The sequence below is a fragment of the Microtus pennsylvanicus genome, chromosome 21, assembly GCF_037038515.1.
Source record: "Microtus pennsylvanicus isolate mMicPen1 chromosome 21, mMicPen1.hap1, whole genome shotgun sequence".
Lineage (NCBI taxonomy): Eukaryota > Metazoa > Chordata > Mammalia > Rodentia > Cricetidae > Microtus > Microtus pennsylvanicus.
This window is the reverse complement of record NC_134599.1, coordinates 9,991,390-10,014,532: the sequence shown is the minus strand read 5'-3', so window position 1 is coordinate 10,014,532 and position 23,143 is coordinate 9,991,390. Positions and strand designations below refer to the sequence as shown.

At 38.7% G+C, this 23,143-nt stretch overlaps 1 protein-coding gene across 1 annotated transcript in view; it reads left to right on the top strand.

Moving 5' to 3' along the window:
- Positions 1-384: 384 nt before the first annotated feature.
- The window catches only part of Skap2 (src kinase associated phosphoprotein 2), a 149,519-nt gene continuing 126,760 nt past the window's right edge, over positions 385-23,143 (top strand). The window contains exons 1-4 of the mRNA XM_075955099.1: positions 385-747; positions 9,510-9,615; positions 10,177-10,202; positions 18,823-18,930. Of these exons, the coding sequence (XP_075811214.1) occupies positions 681-747; positions 9,510-9,615; positions 10,177-10,202; positions 18,823-18,930 (307 nt within the window). The 5' untranslated portion in view covers positions 385-680. The remainder of the gene's footprint in view (positions 748-9,509; positions 9,616-10,176; positions 10,203-18,822; positions 18,931-23,143) is intronic.

The following is a 23,143-nucleotide window of genomic DNA, read 5'->3' as shown; positions in this document are numbered from 1 at the left end:
CAAGAATAGGTAGAAAAGTAACGTCAGGGCCAATCAGAACGCTCCCCCGTTTCTCAGGAAGGACTGGCGGAAACCGGGATATTGTTACCTTCAATCAGTAGGACAAAAAGAGCCATGCTAGTGCGTGTGTGGGGGGTGGATACTTCCTGGTGGGTTACCAAATGAGGGGGTGAAACCTTGGTGGGGACGAGCACAAATCAGACGTCCTCTCAACAGGAAAAAGTGTAGGCATCGCGGAGACGTTATTTTCCGGAATCCTGGAGAGTGAGGTGTGGCTACGGCACCAGTACCAAAAATGGCGCGGACGCACTTCAAGGCCCGGTCAGGTGACCCGGCTCCAATCCACTCTCTTCCCTGTGCGGCCCCGCCTCCAGCTCCTTCTACGTGTGGGCGTGGCCTGCCCGGAGGTGTTGTAGGCGTGGCCTGCCCGGAGGCGCCTTCTTCGGACTCAGCAAGCAAGGTCTACGCAAGCGCAGTCGGGCTCCAAGGTCGTTCTCCACGCCCCCTCGCCTACGGCCCCGCCCCATTCTCCGGGCGGGGGCTGGGCCCGGCGTCCAGCAACCACTGGCTGGAGAGCCGGTGACTTCCTTGTTGTGAGTCTCGGCCTGGCCGTGTCCTGGCTCGTAGCCCCGCGGTGATCACCCGGACGGCCAGAGCGAGTCTAGGTCCCAGTCACAACCATGCCCAACCCCAGCAGCACCTCCTCTCCCGGCCCGCTCCCTGAGGAAATTAGGAACCTGTTGGCAGGTAAAGAGCGGGAAGGGGGCGGTGACACCGGAGGCGGGGGCGCGGGACGGCGAGCCGGCAGGGACAGAAGCGCTCAGCCGTCACCTTCTGCGGGGCCGTGGGGGGCGGGCCGAGTAGGGGGATCGCAGTGCCGGAGTGCCGGGGTGCCGGATGAGAAGGGGGTGGGCGTGTATGCCAAAATGTACTGATCTTCCCTTCAGAGCCGGAGAGTTAAGAGTTTCCTAAAGACCGAAAAGTGAGGGCGGGATGTGGACAGCAAATGTTGCTGAATGCCCGTGTGAGAACTGCGAAGATAGATGTCCTAGCTGTAGCCCTGAGTGACCGGCCAGCAGGGGTGCATCTGTTAGCAAAGAGACTGTAGGGGCGCAGGTGTTAAGAGGCAGGAAGTGGAAAGGTGCTATTTCCTAAGCCCCCATTTTCTTGAGTAGTCAGGTCACACACACGTTTACATTTTTGAGGACTGCCCGATTTTCAAATGGCCACTGCCTTCAGCCTCAGTAACTATTACAGTGAAAAAGGGAAGGATGTGTTCAAAGTCCTACTTCCTGTATCATGTGATGAAAGAACTTCATCTTTGCACCCTCATCTTCCCCTTTTCGCGTTAACATTCCCATTTATAGGAACTTTGGGGAGCTGAGATGTGGTTCCTCAGTGCTATTGTGAATCTACTGTTAGGTCAGTGGTGTACGGAGGGGTGTGTTTCCACCTGAGGATCAGGGAAAGCTCTATAGTTCCGCACAAAGTAGAAAATACTTCTTTTTAGAGTGGCATAAGACTTGCCTATCCTAATGGTCTTGGATACCATCATATACTTTGTCTTGTAGGATTCTGGAAGTTGGAATAGTTTCAGTTTGGTTATTTCTAAAATATTTCTTCCGATGCTGATCATGGATAACTGGATTAAAAAGTTTCTCCTAGATGCTTATGTTGTACTTTGTGTATTTTAATTATCGGGAAACAAGGTCATCTAAAATGTAATAATTGAAATATGTTACTGTTGCAACACTGTGAGAGCAAGCATCGTAATACCTTGTTGGGTTGTTTGTGTCATGAATATGATGGAACAATGCAAATACATGCATGGATGCAGACTTGTGTTTGAACGTGATGCAGGGTGATGATGTACTATGTCGTTCTGAGAAATGCTTCCTGTCATTAACGACTGTCACTAAGAGAAACGATGAAAGACCTGTAGATGGTGATATAAGGAAGCGTCTAGTCCATTATATGAACACTTATAGGACAGTTTTGTTTCATTATAGTTAACTTTCGGGGGGGTGGTGTCCAATGCTGGAATTACATGTTTACAAAAGGTCTTAATAATTAGATCAGAAAAGTGTTTTATTTCAGAAACGTCAGTGTTTTCAGGTTATTCTAGGTCTATTTTTAATAAAAAAAATTACCTCTGTTTATCTTTTAAAACTCGACAGCTCCCTTGCAGCAAGTTATCCCATGGATCCACAGCTATACTTCTGATATAGAATGTATGATATGAAGGCTGTGAGACCCATCATTCTCTAACACTAATAGATTGCAAGTACTTCCTGTGGCTTGCTCTTGTATCATGCCAACCAAAGCTCAGAATTATCCATTTATCCGCTAATGCTAACTTTCTGTGTATTTTGCCATCTTTTAAGTTAGAGGTTGTACGAGCACAGTTTTTGAAATTTACTTTTTATAAAATGCATAGGGATTAAAACAAATATTAAGAAAATAAATGTTTGCAGATTATAGGTTTGCATTCCATTTTATTTTTGAAGCTATTTTTAGCTTATGCATCCGTGCAGTGTATAGTCAAGGAATTAAACAAGTGAGCTAGCGTTCTTCATGGCGTTAAACAACTTTTACATATTCAAAGATGATTGTCGAGATTTTCTGTTTAATTAAATCTCTAGACTAGATGCACTACATAGTTATCTCACCCTTGGATCTTACTGGGATGCACGTCGATGGCTCCATCACTCAAGTGTTTTGGGTGATAGCACATGATTAAATATAGAATTGTAAAATTAGAGTGCAGTGTTTTAATTGATTGGATTTTAGAGAGATTGCTGGCTTACTTAGGCATTCTTATTTAAACTGAAGATGAGATACTGTTCCTGGTACTTATGAGTAGTTAAGGCTCTTAAAATTTGTGGCACAGTGTGAATTAGATGAGGAACCAACCTTTACAGGAATTTAAAATCCCCTGCTTCCAGAAGAAAGAAAAATGACATTTCACTTTATGTTCCATACACTGATTATCTAGGTCGTCATATGTCACACGTATTAAGTGTTCGCCTTATAGAGATGGGTGCTCAAATGTAGTTTTTGTAATCATGTCTTTGCTTTGTCATGGTGTTGCTTTCAGATCATAACTTTAGGCTGCCATCTCGATATTTGTCCCCTTCTCATTCTTTTCCTCTTTAAAAACACTGTATGGAAATGCAAAACTAAGTTACTGCTCCTAACTCACAGTGATATTCTTGAAAAATGACAACATAGTTTGGACAGTTATAGTTTCTATAGCATCAGTATACTAAAAAGCGAAGGCCTATATTTTTTGAAAATAAGAAATGTTAAATTATTCTTTTTCGAACAGTTTATATAACATCTTGTTGAATCAACCTTTGACCCCCCTCCCCAACAATGGAAGAACAGGTTTATCTTGGATAATTAAAACCAAAGGATAGTCCCAATTCTTGGCCGTTTAATCTTACCCCATACCCAAATATTTTGACTAGGACTAATAGCAAGAACGGTCTTGATTTATGTGGGTTCTCCCCTGGCAGGCGAGAAGGTGAGCAGCTCTGGGAGCGCTGCCTGCTGCTCTCGTTTGTCTAATTACCCTTTAAGTGTGGGCTTGCCAGGTTTGCAGTCGGGCATTTGGACTCCTCATCCGTTCACATCGTGGCAACATGTTTTAAAAGGAAAGCTAGAAGGGTGTGTTACCTTCTTCTTAAGAAATTCAAACTAGTATTAGAGGAAAATAGCTATCAGTTTTGCGCCTCAAATTGAACAAACTGTAACAAAGTGACTATATGGTTTCAGCAAAGTGACCTTGAGTTTTTGTTCAGATGGCAGTTTTGATTAGAAATACTGCCTTTTCCCCCTGTTGGGATTTCCAGAACTATATTTTTCTTTTTAAACCTTCACACAGTGTAATCAATAATCCCTTTAGGGGCACTTGATTAAGAACGCAATTCAGTTGAAACCAAGGTAGGATGTTTTCAGTGCCAAGTACAGTAGGGTTTGTTTCTCACCCTTTCAATTCCTGTTTATAATTTGGTCAACATTTTGGTTTTATTTCCCATATGGGAATTATTTATGGTATATCTAGTATTTCTTCTGGAGCATTGGCTGAGTATGCAAAGGGAAGAGTGCCACCTACTGAGTCCCCAGTCGTCACCTGCTTCTTAGTACCTGGATTGTCCAACAAAGCAGGAACAAGCCTGCCCCATTTTGGCAGCAGAACCTAATGAGACTAAAGTTGCTAAGAGAACATTTGATCTGAAAATGAAATCAGCCTATGGCATCTCTAAGAAACTTTCTTCTACGAATAGGGATATGAATTTGCATATCAAGGGGCCAGAAGTTTATAGAAATTTTGTCTGGCTCAAATAGTATCAGTAAGCGAAGATGTAGCGTTAGGAAATTTATTTATCTATTTATCTTAAGAGTAACATGCCTTCTGCCTTCTTTTTTCTTGCTGGGGGCTATTTCGACATGGCTTTCCACTGAAAGTGTTTTTGCCTTGGATTACTAAGTAAGGCTCTTGGTGTTATGCACATGTAATTAGTTAATCTAATCTTAATCAGCATTTGTTTCTTTCAAAACCTCTAAATTTACTAAAAAAAAAAAAAAATGAGCGGGCTGTAAGATTTCCAAGTGTGTTTATCTCACTGATATTCGCCTTGCCGTGCTTGCAGAGAGAAGGTAGGGCTGCCAGAGGAGGAAAAGCCTCTGGCGATTTGAAACACAGTTCAGTTGTCTCTCATAAATTGAACATTAAGTGTCGTATATGGGTGATAAAAGTGGCATAGGCTAGGTTTTATATACTCATTATTCATTTAGTTTGTCTTTTTCAATTAAAGCCAAGTCTATCTTTTTTCATTCCACTGAGTTTACATTTCTTTTTCAATCACATTCTGAACACATTACAATGGATGCGACCCAACAGTGGGTGGATATAGTGTAAATCTCAGACTAATGTGTTACTCACTGTGGCTTCTTTGAAAATGTGTGGTGAAAAGATTTTGATTAGATCAATCTAAAGAGGTTGAAAGATGGCCAGGCTTATCTTTCAACAGCTCAGCTTTTTATCAAAATAAACCATTTAGCTTGTAAAGCCAGTTTTGAGAATTTTGTAGCTGATTGGATTATAAAACTCAGATAACGCTTCAGCCGTTGCACTTGGTGGTCTGTGCTCCTTCATGTCTCTTTCCATGTTTAAAAAGCCCGCAGTTCAGCTGGAACGTGGGAAAGTGCAAGGTAATCCAGGGGAAGGCACTGACTAAAGCAATCAATAACTTTTCAATTAGCCAGTTTCCAACTTTGGGTATTTGGCTCCATTGATCTGCATGTGCCCAGTTTAATTGATTGTTATATTTTCCCCGGTAGCTGTTTGGCCTGTCCATTCCCTGTTTTAACCGGAAAGAAAGTGTGGTTCTTTTCTGATGGCAGCTGAAAGTGTAGATAGACTTTATGTTAAGGCATTAAGTTGGGTGACAGACAGCTCAAAGAACACAAAAGTCTGGTTCACACCACAAGGTAGGAAAACATGTGGAATTAAGTAGTAAAACCATTTGGGGTGCCAGGATTGGTTTGTGCAGTTATTTTATTGGTCTGGGACTTAGCAAAGGGTGGTGGAGTCATCCCAGTCCTTGCTTTCTCCTTTAGGCAGATTCAGGCCATCCAGAGGTGATGTGTGTGTGTGCTAGGTGGAGAGAGGAGGGCCTTTACCACCTCCAGGCTGCAGGTCTTGTTCTAGGGTGTTCTGTAGTGGTGGAGGGGATGCTGAGAGCAGGTGCTGAACTCTCACTGCCTCCTGGAGGTGTTTATTACTGGAAGAATTTTGTTCTTATACCTTTTTGCTATTTGATCTCCATGGAAGTTGGTAGAAAGCATAGTGTGTGTGTGTATATGTGTGTGTGTGTGTGAGAGAGAGAGAGAGAGAGAGAGAGAGAGAGAGAGAGAGAGAGGGAGGGAGGGAGGGAGGGAGGGAGGGAGGGAGGGAGGGAGGGAGAGACAGAGAGAGAGAGAAGAGAGAAGAGAGTTTCTATCCCTGTCCTCACTCTAGAGGAAGACAGACAGGGTAGCAGTTTTTCTAGGAGTTCATATGTACAAAGAAAAAGAAAACAAAAAGGGAAATGGAAGTATCATTCAATGGGTAGGGTGTTAAGTGCTTGCCTCTCAGGGGTCAGATGTTTCCTGAGTGGCCTCTGACTTAACTGCTTAGGATTGTTGAGCCAGAACACGTCATCTTTTAATTTTGTTTTCGGACCTTAACATTTATGTACAAAGCAGTTGTAAATCTGATCTTCCAGCTGCCTTGCCCCAGATCTTTACAGCTGTTCCCACCGGAAGGCTTACTCTCGACAAAGCTAAGGTGTAACAGGAGCAAACATTACCACCACGTTTACTTTCACTAGGATAACCTTTTCCCGTAGCTAACTTGCAGTTGGAGGCCGATGGAAATGGGGGCGATTCTGCTGTTCGAAGCAGGCTGTGATGACCTGCAGCTCTCCAGGCTACTGGAGAATAAGAAGAGATTGGGGGACTATAGGATCTGTTGCATTGGTGGCACCTTTTTTCCAAGGCTGTATTAGAAGGAGCCAGTAGCCTCTCCCATCCTGCTTTTCCGTGGCTGGCGCCGGTGGGTAAAATAAAACCTCAATCCCCTGGTCCAGTGGCCAGTCTGCACAGGCTGACCTTTTCTTGTAGTCAAATTACCACATTTCCCCGAATTACAGGCCGAAAGGAGTCCGCGAAATCTACATATGAACACAAGGACACGACCCCTAAAGGAAGGTAAAAGAGGGCCACAGCGGCTTGCTAGCTCACCGCGGCTGGCTACGTTACCATTTGCAGGGCTATTTAGAGCACAATAAAAAGCTTCAAATCTCTTTTTCAACCAGCCAGAGGAGCGCTTGATTTGCCCAAGAGTTTTATTGCTGGCTTTTGAAATATTACTCTGGCTTTGGTACAAAGCCGCAGATCCAGCCCCATTTGTCTGGTGTGACCGCTCCAAGCTTAGCATTCTGCACCCAGCTCTGCGTTCCCAGCTACGTGGACAAGAACCTCGAGGTTTAAGGCTGGCTAGGTTTGGGCTGGTTTCTAGAGGCAGGGTTGGGGCACCCCAGGACATCATGGCCCCTGGTCCCTGTTCCGGAGCTATCTAAAGCGCCGGGGAGCAAAGTCGGCGAACTGCGCTGCACCGTTATCGCTGCCAGGACAGGCTAGCGTATTCCATCCGCTAGTTCTGACGCGGTGTGTATTTTAAGAAGCACCCTAGACTTCAAAAGCTTAAATACTAACCAAGTCTGTGGGCAACCAATAAACCAGATTACTGCAGCCTTTCCCAGCACAGTTCTTGTTAAACACTACCACAAACAAAGCAGTTTCGTCTCCGCATTTCTTAGGAGAATTATAAAAAAAAGCCAAAAATGTTTGGAAAATCCTTCTAAGTGCTTAAAAGTCTTTTTCGAGGAAAAAGCTTGGAAATAAATTTCTTAAAAAGACTATTCTAGAAGCATAGATGCTTTCCATACTCAGTCCTCCTCTCGAGAAATACGAATTTTTCCTAATAATGTTTTCTCAAAATAGAGGCTTGGGTTCTCATCTTCAAAACATTTTGGGGAAGCTTTTAGGAAGCAGCGCATAGAGCATGTAACCTTCTTGTTGTTTTCTGAATGTTTAGAAAACTGAAATGACCTTTTAAAGAAATAACTCGGGCAGTAATTCGTTCTGTTATTGCTTCCGGAGATAGAAAATAGATCCTGTTTGTTTTAGCTGGGATTGCATAATGAAAATGTAAAATAGGCAATTAAATACTCGTGGAAGAGGGAATTAAAGACAAACATTGAGTGAAAATAACATTAAGCAGACTGACTGTTCACCAGTCTATCTATGTGCCCCTGAGTCTTGCAAGTACAGGGTGAGTTTGGGAGAGCTAGCAGCAGAAGCCCGCTGTCACTTGGTCTGTTTTAAAAACAGTCATTGTGTGGATACTAGGGAAGCCAAGGATCTTTTTCTTCCCTTAAACTTTGCTTGTCCAAAGGAGACTTGCTCCTGTGGGTGGAAGCTGTTGCTTCAAGTTTTACTGTTTTGAACCCACTTGAGAAATTGTCCTACTTTCACTGACTTCTCACAATGCCTGTTTACTCTTTAGTTTAGGGGCCACAGAAGGAAAGAGGAGCCAGGACATTTTGTTTTCATTTCATTTTGTTACTTAACTTTTTAACATATTTGTTGTTATTCGGCTTCAAACTAGAAGTTATTAAGAGATTGTTTTGTGTTTTAATTTTATTTTTCCTCTTATATTTATTGGTTTAGCAAAAATTAAGCACTTTTATAAATCTGTAACAGCTTAATCCATATTCCTCACTGAAGCAAAATACTTTTTATAATCAAGAATTTAAAATGATTGCATTCTGTTGTATATATTAAGTTTTTAGTGGTTCATTATAAATACAGTTGAGATTATTGCACTTTTCATTATTTATGTGTAATATTATGTTTTGATCTTTTTACCAACGTAAACTAAGAGACAGAGTAGTTAGATAAAAAGAAAGATATACATCTTTCCAGTGTGAAATGTGGGTGACTTTTAAAATTTTAATGTAATTCTTTAAGAGATGTTTTAAAGTGAGCCATGAAATTGTGAAAATAAAATATGTGTAAGCTATCCAATATTTCATGAACAATAAGAATGGACATCTTAAGAATCATCCAGCAATCTTTTGGACTTTACAGGAGAGAGAATTAGCCAACCAAATATTTAGGAGTTTACTACAATTTCAGAAGAGACTGTGGAAAACATTATATGAAGCCATAGAAATCTATTTCCTAGACACTACATTTTTAAATAATAGAGGAACCCATTTTTCACTTCTTTATTTAAATAGTATTACAGGTAACTAAAAGCAAGGTGGGAAGCAAGGGCTCACATAACCACATAGCTGGTTGTTGTTTGATTTTCGGGTGGCCAGCACGAGTGGGCAGGTAGCAAGGGGGGTATGGTTTGGGAATCTTGGCTAGAAAAAAAAAAAAGGATTTATTTTTTCCTTTAAGCCTTAGATATTATGTGTTCCTGAAAGTGGATTATACTGAAAGAAAAAACAAACAAACCACACTCTTGCCAGAGATTTTAGCTTCTCTTTATAAAATATTGCAAATGACTTGTTCTTATAGCAACTTAATTATAAAACAACAGTAGCGCATGCATAAACACTTTCCACTTGCTTTATAGAAAAAGAGAATTTGTTTCGTGGGGCACCATAGTTTATTAAAGCTTGTGTTCTTCCTAGTTTAATGGTGGCATACATCCAAATAGCATTTGCTGTGCTAAGCATCAGTTGAATATACAGATTTTATTATCTAAATGGTGAGCAGATTTGTTCAACTTAGTTTTTGAAGCATACTTCAACTGTTATGCTTTGGACTGATAAATAATTACCATGGATTATTAACACTTAAGTGCAGAAATAATCTTTGACCTATTTGTCTTCACAAAAATGGTTCTTTTCTATAATTTGTATCCTTTTTTTTATTTCATGGTTTAGATGTTGAAACATTTGTAGCAGACACACTGAAAGGGGAAAATTTATCCAAGAAAGCAAAGGAAAAGAGAGAATCTCTCATTAAGAAGATAAAAGATGTAAAGTCTATGTAAGTTACTTACCTTTTATTACTAATTTCTTACTCGGAAATAACTGTAATTAATGTTTGTTATGGAGTTAAATTTTACATGCTGATTTATTAATGTTAAGTGTTTTTAAAGGACAGAAATGTTTCCATTATACTAGTTTTAAACACAGATGTAGTACCCTTTTTGTTTATAGTTGTATGTTTTTTTAAGTATGCTAGCAAAATGCTGTGTTTATTTTGAGTGCCTGAGGACATATTTTAAGATTTTACTACCCATCAGATCTTGAAAAAGAAAATCCTTTAAATTGTTACCGCATTAAATAAATAAGTGTGATATAGATATTAAAGATATATGTCCTACTATTGGATTTTTAAAAATTCTCTCTCTTTCATACTTAAGTCTTTTAAAATGCATGTGTTATAAATTCCTAAGCCTCTTGGAATTGTCATTTCAGGATAGAAATAGTTTTTTCTCTAGATGTATATTTATAATATAGATTTTAGATTTAAATTATTGCCACTAATTAGACCTTGCTTTGATTTTCAACCACATTTAAATGTTTTATTTTCTTTATTTTGCAGCTATCTTCAGGAATTTCAAGACAAAGGTAAATTCAAATCTGAAATGACTTTCTTTTGTGGAGATCTTCAATAGATAATCTAACATTCTGAAATTTTATAGTTGGGATCAAAAATTTAATTTCCATACTGTGTGCTCAGACCTTCAAGATGAGAGTGCTAGCTCCCCCTGCTGAGAGGAATATTAAGAAGCGTATCTAGAATCCTACACATTTCATAGTCTTAAGGTTTTATGTTTGTTAGTGGGAGCAATCTAAGTACAGGCGTGTACCTGCAGTTGTACATGGAGTCAGGCATGTACCTGCAGTTGTTGCACACACAGTCAGGCGTGTACCTGCAGTTGTACATGGAGTCAGGCATGTACCTGCAGTTGTTGCACACACAGTCAGGCGTGTACCTGCAGTTGTACATGGAGTCAGGCATGTACCTGCAGTTGTTGCACACACAGTCAGGCGTGTACCTGCAGTTGTTGCACACAGTCAGGTGTGTACCTGCAGTTGTTGCACACACAGTCAGGTGTGTACCTGCAGTTGTTGCACACACAGTCAGGTGTGTACTGGAGTTGTTGCACACACAGTCAGGGGTGTACCTGCAGTTGTTGCACACACATTCAGGCGTGTACCTGCAGTTGTTGCACACACGGTCAGGCGTGTACCTGCAGTTTTTGCACACACAGTCAGGGGTGTACCTGGAGTTTTTGCACACACAGTCAGGCATGTACCTGGAGTTTTTGCACACACGGTCAGGCGTGTACCTGCAGTTTTTGCACACACGGTCAGGCGTGTACCTGGAGTTTTTGCACACACAGTCAGGGGCGTACCTGCAGTTGTTGCACACACAGTCAAGTGTGTACCTGCAGTTGTTGCACACACAATCAGGCATGTACCTGCAGTTGTTACACACACAGTCAGGCGTGTACCTGGAGTTTTTGCACACACAGTCAAGTGTGTACCTGCAGTTGTTGCACACACAGTCAGGCATGCACCTGCGGTTGCACACAGAGTCAGGTGTGTACCTGCAGTTGTTGCACACACAGTCAAGTGTATACCTGCAGTTGTTGCACACACAATCAGGCATGTACCTGCGGTTGCGCACAGAGTACTTAGATGAAGCAGAAGTGAGCTCTCACCCATTGTTGTATCACACCACAGAGAGTGTTTTATGGGGGTGTAGGTGGACGTAGGCTGGGTGATCATGAGTCATGCTTTTGTGGCGTGAGATGGGACACAGGGTTTACACATGCTAGAAGGCACTTTACCTCTGAGCTATGTCCCTAGCCCTTAGGTCATGTTTTTAAAGACTGAGTAAAAATAGTTACAAATTTTATTTGATAGCATGAATAATATGTTTTCAAATGCTGATCCTTATTTTTATTTTGGTTCTTTTGATTTGAATAAATATGTACTTTAGAGATAAGAATTTGGTTTCATTGTTTTTGAACTCTACGGGAGTGCAGGTGAGGTGACAGTTTGCTTTAGATCCGAGAGGCTGTTGATTAGAAGGCACTGGAAGCTCCAGGTCCTTCATGTTTCCAGTTCTTGGAGAGGACTTGCGTACTGTCCTTATTTCCACGGTGCTAGCTCACAGGTCATGACCTTCAGCTTGTGGATGTCAGGGTGAAGAGTGCACTGGGAGGTCTGTTAATCTGTGGAACTAGTTCTGAGTGTGGGCGAGAAGACAGTGTGGTACCTTTTTACTGGCTCCCAATAGCGATCCCTATTTATCTGAGAGGAGTGTAGATGAGGGGACAGCCACAACCCCAGGACACCAAGCTCTTAGCACCACGCACCCAGTCACTTCCCAACAAGTCACAGTTTCTGTGACATTTTGCTTGTCAGGACCAGTGTGAGCTATGTGGACCAGGAGAGGATTTGCTGTACTGAGATGCTGTAAGCATGATCAAAGCTAAGAGCAGGAAAATGTCTCCTCCTTTGTAACTTACAGTTCTGTGCTGCAAGGACTCTGAACTGTGGGCTTATCCTGCTGCATTCCTTAGGTGAATACAAAGATGAGTGTGTACATTTGATCATGAGTTTGATCATAACTAACACAGTGCGTTATTTGTGAAGAAGTGTTAGATACCATATCTTAGCTTGTCTTCAAAGGCATATTTTGCTGCACTGATAATTTATTGAGCTCTTATTGTGGCTTAATTATTTGTACATTAAAAAATTTTAAGCTAAGAAGACATGATAATGGGAAGCCATTGTATAATTGCATGTCATTTAGTAATAGTGCAGGGGCTTTCCCTTTGGGATTCTGTTTTAGAACTTGTTCAGGTGTGTGGATATTAAAATTACATTACCAAGACACATTCTTTGTCTCCAAAGAATGGAAGTTTGTATAGTATTTGATAGAAATTGAAAAATGAGTCTAGAATAAGAGTTCAAATAATGTGGAATTCAGAGATTTCCCCATAATCATTTTCCTCTGAATAAGTCATTTGCATCTCAGTCCTGCTGTATTGAGTTAACTAATCACCAAGAATGCCTGCAGAAAGTAAGCCCATGGATAAATTAGATGTATACCTTGGAGAAATATGAGAAGCTGAGTAATTTTATTCCATCACACCCTCACAATACATTCAGCTTTGTTCTAAAAGGACTATTTTGTAGCTTATTAGGACTAGCAAAGGACATAGACTTAATAGTTACCAACTGATTACCCAGCGTGCATCTTTAAAAGATCTCCATGTTGAATGAATTCAGTTCTGTTTTGATGCCACTGTCCTGCTTACGGTTTCCCCTGGACATCTTGGGCATTGAAGTCCCCCCCCCCTTCCTCCTTTCTCTGTCCTGTTTGCTACAGGAACACAGTGAAGTGAGCAGAAACAGGGTTTGCCTGTGTACTCTTGTTTCACACCCTTTGTTAAGTCAGTGATAGGTTAATTTTAATATTATTATTGTGAAAAAGAGGTTCAGGGAAATAGTTCTTAAAATGAATAATTTGAGATTTACTCATTTATAATTATAGTTACTGATTTCTGTAATGTTCACAGGTGTCTGTTTCCTTCTTTGTTCCTTCTCCTGCAGTGTAGAAAATCTCACATCTTGGGATCTACCAAAGCAAACTTTATAGGTTGAAGTATTCATTTTTTAAAACTAGTTAAATTGATACGATAGTTGCACTTTTAGACTGTATAGATCTTCGAAGATTTCATTTGGTATTCTGACATTTCATGAGAATAGCTTGCTTAACTCCAGTGGCTTTTAAATATTGAGGCTTACCGTTAATTGTAATTTATATTTATTTCCAAAGGAACATATTGTTTTAAAACTTCCCTTCCCATTTATTTGATTTTTAAGGTTCTCCTTATATAATTGAGCAGATTCTCCATTGAATAGATCTGTGAAGTTATTAACTTTAGAATAATTATCAGTTGTTTATCTAAATGCTTTAATTTTTTATTAAGAAATATTTGAATCTAGGCAGAACATAGTTTGCTTGGTATAGTCCCTGTGCTCAGTAGAAACATTGCCTGTTCATCAGAGTAAAAACGTTCCTGTAACTATGGAACTCTCGAGCAAGACAGATAACTAATGTTAGTTTCTTAGTTACAATAGGTTTTGATACTGTCAAGTGTTCTCCTGAACCCTAATCCTATAGATTCAAGGTCTCTACACATTGGAATTATGCTGTGTGATTAAAATTTTTTTATTGAGGCAGGGTCTCTCTTTTTAGCCCAGGCCAGCCTCTAGCTCAGGATTCTCCTGCCTCTGCCTCCCAAAAGCTGGGATCACATATGTACACTATCATACCCATAGCATAATTATTTTTTAATTGTTCTCTATCACAGGTCTCTTAAAGTGACTTAAAATAATTATTTTTGCAGTTTACACATTGGTATTTTGTAAAGACTGTTCATAATTGAGCATTAGCTAGAATTTTAATGGATATTAGGTCCATGCCAAATAGTTATACTCTGGTGAAATCTTTACCTTGTATTAGTCTCAGTAATGATTTTGGCATTACTCCCTTTATAGATTTATTGGAATAAGATATTGTAACACATAGCAGATGTTCAGTAAGTACTGTCAAGTGTGTATTCACCAGTGTAACTTTATTTTCAAGAGGATTGCAGTTAATCTTGATTCAGAAGTTCAGATTTGAAGATTTTAGAAATGTCAAAGTCATTAAAAGAAGTAGATATTAAATGGGATGCCATTTTAAGAGAAGGTTTTTCAGTTTCGTAACTGCTAGCGTCTAGCTTTTTTCTTTCCCTGCCTCCTTCCCTTCCCGTGCTAGGCACACTAGGCCTGCACTCGGCTGAGTGCTGTACGCTGGCCAGCATCTGGTGTTTCACGTGATTGTTTTAGACGCCACAGCTCCGGGGCTCTCACCTTTCCCTGTAGCATTTCTCTTCCCTCTAATTGTGGAAACATTTAATAGATTTCGCCCTTAAGACTCTAACAGTATTGTTAACTATGCACAGATTTATTTAGAAAGCAGTTTCCTTTGACCTTCTCATTTGTATTATCTAAGCTTATTAATGGGTCACTTTTTAAAAATAGCATGACTGTTAGGTAAGAGGGGTTATGCGTTAGTGTGTCCTTGTGGAGTCGTCAGAATAATGGAGGCGTGAGTCTTGGGGTTTAATTTCCTTTCCTTACCCTTCCTAACAGTATATTTTCAATCGAAAGTTAACTCCATAATGAAATCTGAGCAAATTAAACTCAAGGAGTCCCATTCTACTACCCCTCCCTCCTCATGCTTTTACAAGTGTGCTAAAGCATGTTTGAGATAATGGGACCCATAATGGTAGAAGCCTGTTTCCAAGGAGTCCCAGAGAAATGATGGCCTTATTTTGAATCTCTGCCTCAGTTTGGTGTGAGTTATGTTTATTGCCTGTTGGCTGTTAAGTTGGCCTTCTAAGAATAAGAGGAAAATCTTCTGTCATTTGGTGACTTAAAAACTGAACTTCCCTTAAGAAACTACAAAGTAAATGCATAATTCTGTATGTTTCACTGTATATTATTGCTTGAGAAATTGGATTGGTTAAATTAACTGATAGAGAATTAGAAATTAATTTGTTTTTACTTGGAGTTATCTCTCCAAATTTTGTCCTTGATGGTCTTAATGAGAGAACGATTATTCTCTAAACTGTATTTTAGTTACAATTTCCTTTAAGTTAGCAGCACTACATATTTATGGATATAAGTGATATTTCAATATGTATATAAAATAGGCTCTAAATTTTAGGTATATTTGGCTGATTATCTGATTATATATAAAATAGGGTTGTATTTGACAAAATAGGCGATAAATTGGGCAGAATGCCTTCAGTGGTGGTAGAGGTCATGTCTATGCAGTCGCTGTAGGCATTTAGGAAAATGGTAATTGATTAAAAGCCATGTGAAAAGGGATGGCTAGCAGCATTATAAATTTCAAAGTAGTTATCAGGGTCCTGTGCTGCTGTGGTACAATTAAGCCTTGAAGTTGCCACTAAAATGCAGGAACGGGGAAGCCTTGGATCATTGTCTTTTAGATGGTTAACTTTGTATCGTTAATTAAACTTTTGAAAGTTGTGGGATAAATCAAATGCTTTTCTAGGGAAACAAGAAACAGTATTAATGAGCAACAACCCCATAATTATCCTTGTGAGTACATAACAGGGACACATTCATGTCTTTTCTTTGCGCAATAACTTTTACAAAGAAGTATTTTTAAACTGATCATTAATTTTATGACCACCGAAATGAGATGCAAAATTTATGCTGTTGTCATTGGCACAGGCTCAAGGCACCACGGACATTATGTGTGATTGTAATAGAATGGCTGCCAACTAATGACTCTGCAGACATTACACTCGAGCATGCTTTTCTTTTAGATGTCTGATTAGTCTGTAATGCTTTCAATTATGTCTGTAAATTGTATTGGATACGTTTACCTGATGCCCATTGTTGATTCAAGTTCACTATTTTATTACATAAACACACATTGAACATTTTCCATTTAATTTATAGAAGCCTTTGCAGGTATAGCTATAGATACTTCGTCCTGGGGAGGAAAGATGCTGTGTGCTACTCAACAGCGACCCCTGTGTTCAGTTACAGAGCCACAGAAGAGAACAGCCTTCCCCTTAATTAGATGGGAAGAGGGCTGAAGACAAAATCAGAGGAGGGAGGGTAAAGGGATGGCCCATCTTTGCAATAAAGCCATGCTGAAAAGTAGTGTTCTTTTAGCTTAATGCAGTGTTAAAAAGTGAATACTCCGCACACAGGTACTGTATAGATTCCCGTACAATTGGAGCAGTTCCTGGGAGCAGAGGGTGGTGGTGTGGGGAAGACAGTCTCATGGCAGTATTTTCCCACAGCAGTATTTAATTTAGCTTGTCTTTGATAAATACAAATATCACACTGACTTAAAAATCAATTCTTTCAATAAGGAAGCTGAAGACAATTTTGTTTTCATATATAATCCAAACAGTATTTTTTTTAAAAAAAAATAACCAAACAGATCTTCAACAAGTTTGTGACAGATTTTTTATAGAACAAATTTTCTTACATCAAATGTTATTGATGTTATGGTTTTTATAATCTTTGTTATATATAACATATACATACAATATATATTGGTATGTGAACCTATGCATATATGGTCACATACATATATATTAAAATAGATAATAGACATCAAAAGTTAAACTCTTGATTTTTAAAACTACAAGGAAGTTTTGAATTTATCTGATCATTTCCTTATAGAATGTGAGAATTAAGCCCGAGTATCTGAATTCACGGATTACTTAACTTGATTGTTTTATGTAGTTATAGCACCTGGTATACCAAATGCTAAGTTCTGGTAATGTATATGAAACATTCTGATACCTTAAACATTCAGCAAGGTTTGTTTTTTTTTTTAGTGTGTAAAGTGTCTTCAGAAAATTAATACAATAATTCTTACTTCATTAAAAATAGGGCATAGCAGTGAAAAGTAACTGAAAATTCTGTGATCTTTACTATATAGCCCATGTACTAACACAACATGCTCAAAGTATTTTAGCAGCTTTTCATGAGGCTCATTTTTATGTTTGTAATCAGCACTCTCTTCATAAGAGAAATAGTTTAATGTTCTGGAAAGTACCTTGAATATCCCAAGAAAGATGAGATCTGAAGAGTTGGTAGCATCTGTATGCATTCCTTGGAATTCTAACTGGGGAAGAGATATTACCATAGTTAGTGTATCAGTGACAGAATTGGTAAAGATGAGATAGCTCTCTGTATTCTGCTCTTGTGTTTAGGAGGGATGCCACCATCTTTATGTTTTTGAAGATTGGGGTGATGGTTGCTCATGGCATAGGAACATTATAAGGAAGTAGAAATTAGCATTTAGTTCTTAAATTATATAGACAATGTTGTCTTGAAAGAGGCAATGTCTATTCAAAATGTGCAGGAAAATAGGAAGCAGCCATCAAAAGGATGTCAGAGGACGCACACACATCCCATTGGATGGATGTCAGGATGCACACACACATCCCATTGGATGGATGTCAGGATGCACACACACATCCCATTGGATGGATGTCTGGATGCACATACACATCCCATTGGATGGATGTCAGGATGCACATACACATCCCATTGGATGGATGTCTTGATGCACACACACATCCCATTGGATGGATGTCAGGATGCACACACACATCCCATTGGATGGATGTCAGGATGCACACACACATCCCATTGGATGGATGTCAGGATGCACACACACACACGTCATCAGATGGATGTCAGAGAACATATATATCCTTTTGGCAAAATTTCCTTCAACTGAAAACAGATAATTTCAGTTATTAACAAATAGCACACTGTTAAGCATATGTTTTCCTGTGTTGTTTAATTCATAAGAAAATAAATGTGTATAACTGGACTTAGCAAATAGCTAATTTATTTTTTTTAAAGTATTAAAATACTTTTTAACTAAATACATGGGGGAAAAATCCCAGAAGCTTTTATCTTGGGGATTAAATATGTAAAGCACATAGATAAACAAACCCCTACAAACCAACCTAGGATTTGCGAACCAAATAGGGAACCGGCTGCCACTTGGAAACAGTGGCTTACAGACTACTGGGTGAAAACGGGAAGGGTTTGTAGAGTACCGTGTTTGAATTTAGAGGGATTATGTGAGTCTTAAGGCATTTTTCCCTAATGAAGTCTGCTCTTGAAAATGTAACTATTTTTAATCTAATATGATCCTGTGGTGACTCTTAATGAAAGCAGCATTCATGTGGCTTTACATAGTCACTTTCTTATTACGATTTTTCAAGTTATTGAGGAGGTAAAGGGGATTACTTGAATTTTCTCTGTTGTGCTTTCCGCTTTTCAGTTTTTGTTAGATTACCTTATTTGTCTTGTTTAATTTTGTTTTCTGTTTTTTGAATTTGCAGAAACCTTTTTGATCTTGGAACTGGATCTTTTTGGGTCACAAGTAAGCAGTTGTCTGCTGACCTTTAAACATATTTACTAAGTCATATATATCATGATCCATATAAAATAAAGTCAAACCTGGTGTTACATAGTTCAGAGGATGGCTTGTTTGTTTTTTCCTGTTTCAGGAACTAAAGTGAATGGTAAAACTGACTCCTTTTGACAGCGCACCATTATTTTCCATGGGCAAATCCTAAAAGGCATTTCTCTGATTCATTTATAGGTGATGCTGAGGAGGGGGATGAGTATGATGATCCCTTTGCTGGACCTCCAGACAGTGTTTCCTTAGCCTCAGAACGCTATGATAAGGACGACGATGGCCCCTCTGATGGTATGTGATGCTCTACCGTAGAATATACCTCAGGCACTGTCTTATATGACATGCAGAGGGAGTGGGTTTATCAGACCGTACAGGCCAGGGTTCCTCACCTCTAACAGAACCTTTCAGGAATGGAAGAGCTCTCTCTAGTGGTCCCAGGGAGGGCGTAGGTGCTTCTTCCTCTTCCTTTTCTTCTTTTGTAAAAGGAAATTCTCTCTAATAGAATTTTTAGGCAAGTGCTGGTATTGTTATGGAAAGGTTCTTAGTAACAGTTTGTTGGTTAATTTAATATTATCAGATTCTTGCTTAATATTTGATTGTGCTCCTTAATGATATTTTTGTATTATTTATTGTATAAATAATGAAAAAGATATTTGGTATATTTTTTCTTAAAACTTCATACAAAATGAGTTCGTAAAATATTAAATCAATTATTTCTACATTGCCTTCTCATATTGAGACAGGTTTTTTCTTTCCAAATGTCCTTTTACTACACATTTTCAGTTTTCTGATTACCACTTGAATTTGCACCATATCATGCATTAATAGTATGGTGTATGGTGTTAATCGAATTAGTAATTGAGTTGATTATTTATATTTTAGTGATTTTTAAAATCTATGGACTGTTGTCAGAGTTATGAATCTTATTTTTAGGATACAGGAATTGCCTCCTTTTTGACAGTCAAGTGAATCTATACTCTGGAAAACTCATAAGAGTGATCTGTAGTTATAAATTAAAAATGCATACCAGTGCATTAGCTATGCATATTAATTTGTGCCACTCAAGTCTCACATAGACATAGAAATGAAGGATGCTTTTTGCCACCATATGATGATCAAACTGTGCAGTTCCGTCTCTAAGTACAATTGCTGAATGAAAATGTGCGTCCTGCCTCAGAACACTCCACATTCTGTGTTATCCAGATCATTCCCTTTGGAAACATAAATTGCTTTTATGAGGTATAAAATTATGTCTATTGCAGAACAGGGATAAGTCAAGTGCATGCATAAGTGATAAACATTCTAACCACTGACTCAGAACAAAACACCCTTTTTTATATCCAGAACTTTGTCCACTGTGTAGCAGTGATAATCGAATCCATTTTCTGTTAACTTTTGCATTTAATTTCTGCTTTTAAAGGGGGAGTCTTTCCTGTCTTCTGTCTTTTACAAAGATCCACATTTCTTTTCACCCACACTTGCTGTCCATAACTATACATCACCCTTTCTGTCCTCATCTTTAGCATTTTATAATTGATAAAATAATATTTTCAGGCAAAATAATGAATTATTGTTTAAGTTGTACTATTTTAAGACTCATTACAATTATTTGTTTTGCTTCTCTGTAAAATGTGTATGTGTGTATACATACATGTATTTATATTCAAAAGACTAAATATGTTGACGATATTCATCAAGTAGATTTATCAAGTTCTCAAAAATAACAATATATAAGGGCCATTATGTTGAATATAAAACATCTGCAACTTAAAAAGATAATCCAACAATATATAGAAATAGTCTAATGAATTTTAGATAACTGAGTTGTTATTGAAGTATAGAATACTTTTATGATTATTGTCTTCTTTCTTAAAAATAAATAATTTGGGGGATGGTGAGATGGCCCAGTAGGTAAGCCTGAAGACCCGAGTTCCATCCCCAGGACTCACAGGGTTGAAAGAGAACCAGTTCCCACAAGCTGATCTCCAACCTCCTTATGAGTACTGTGGTACATGTGTGCACCACTCCCGTAAACAAATAAATGTAAAGCAAATTTAAAAAATTATCATTCATGTGCCTTCAGAATCAAAATATAGGAGAAATAGATGGATATGAAAACCTGTTAAAAGGTATTTAATGGCACAGTATGTGTGGCACCAGTTTTTTGTTAAATGTCTGTGCTTATTTACTAGAGCTCTAGCAATTCTTAAGCGGATTAGACATTCTGCTTTTATTATGTTTCATTTTGGTGTGTTAGTAATAGGATTGCAGCAGCCTTACATTTTCTTGCTACATGGTAGGCGAATTTTTAGACAGTCACTGGACATTTATGCCAACATATCATCTCATTAGTTTGCTTCTTAAAGCAGCTTAGATTTCGTCTGTGTTCTCTTTGATTTGTGGAGTATAATTTCCTTTACTACGATCAGTCTAATGATGTGCTAATTACAAAAATGCATTTAACAATAACTATAGCTAGCTCAGCCTTTGTCAAGTCAGGTTGTAATTTTGTCCTTTTGACTTTTACCTTATGGTAGGCACTAACAGTATCTGAATGTTGATGGATTATAAACTCTAAGCATGATAATGTATTTTTCATAGAGTTAATGTAATTTTCAAGGTATCGCAAAGGTCAAACCTGCACATCTCTGAATTCTAAGTCTGCCTTTCCCTTTAATATTTCTTTTTCTCTGTTCCTCTGGTTCAAAAGTTCACCCAGTTCCCAAATGGCCACCTAATTTTCCAGTTATTCCCTCAAGCCATATGTGTTTTGGTTTCTTTATGGTTTATTAGGTACTGTAGGAAAGTAGCATAAGTTATATCTTCTAATGAAATTCAAACACACTTCAGTGATGCTTCGACTTGATCGCTGCTAGCAATTAAATCACAGCCATGGAGAAAAACGCATGGTCTCACCAAGTCCAGACACCCTATCGACACTGAATGGGCTGAAACAGAAGCAAAAACAAGATCTTCAAACCCTGCCAGACATGCTGTTTCCAGCCTGCCTGCTTTTTTTGTTGTTGTTGTTTGGTGTTTTTTTTTTATTGGCCAGCTTCCTGATGGATAGCAAAATCATAAGTTGCTGCGTGCTAACAGGCAGAGTTCACATGTAGGTTATTGAGAGCTGATAAAGGGTTAGATGGAGTTTTGATTTTCGCATTGGACCTTGCTACACCAGATTAATGGAATTTCAATGAGAGACCAGAGAAGCCACAGCTTTGTCAGAGAAACAGATGGAGATTCTATAGTCACGTCTGCTCATTAATAGTAGTTGCGTGAAAGGTGCTCTTTCCTCTATTCAAACGAGTTGATATAATTGATTTTTGAGTGGTACATTGAAAAAAAAAGCACTTTATTGATGACTAGACTTGTAGCATAAATAGTGACAGATTTTTATATAGTTTGTAACATAAGGATGTACTTTGTGATTTTCTCTCTTTGGAAACACATTTTACTTTTATTTTTTTTAAAAGAGAAATATATCTTGAGACCAGCAGCTAAAAAGGAGGAAATGCCATGCTAAAAAAGAATAACAGGCTATGTTTTATTTATAAATGATCGCATGGCTGCTATCAGAGCTGCATTTTGATATGGTAACACCCAAAGGAAAGCAGTTTCTCTTTATGAGCTTCTTGTCTTTCTTTTTTGGAAAATCCAAGATACAAGTTAATGATTGTTTTGGTATCATTGTAGATTACTCTTACAAGTTTAATCTAATCCTGTGGCTGGAGATATGCTGGGGTGCTAATATATACATTCAGTGATCAGATAAAATTAGAAATAATTAGGCCAAAAGCTTCAAGGGTTCTCTTTATTGAACACACAGTGCGGTGTTTGTACGCTGAAGTAGTGCGTGTACAGTAGCTGTTAGTCACTGTACAGTGACTTGAGTTTCCACTGTCTGCATTGAGGCTGTTTTGTATTTATTTTCATTGTTTGTGAAAGGAGGCCTCTAACCATACGGCATCACAGCAGATCTCCAAGGGGAGGTGAAAGAATTCACTAGGCTGGAAGACATATATTGGCTCTGCCTGTCAATGATAGGTCGAAGGGTCCCCTTGGGCATTTGTTACAAATCTGAGTGAGGGCTAGACCATAATCACTTCATGGATAAGATTCTGGAACCTCTAGGGTGAGAATGTAGGGAAGCTAAAGTGAAACGGAAGTAGAGAGGAATCTCTGTGTGCCTCTTCCTAATTAGAATTTCTGGTAAAATGGATGATGGAGAGCTCTGAGCAGGGGCCACTCTGAGCATATGCACTCATATGCACTAATATTTGTCTAGGAAGGGGTCTATTCCTTAAAACTTGGAATAGAAAATAAGAAAATGGCTCAACTATTTTGATCATAATTTATGACAGCAAATGACATTTTCTTCTTTTTTCATAGACCGTCCCTTAAGAAGATGAAGTATATAAAAATGATAAAACATGCATGCTACTTATTCTAAAAGATTACTTAAAAAAGTGATGTTTTGGGCCAGCAAGATTGCTCAGTGGTT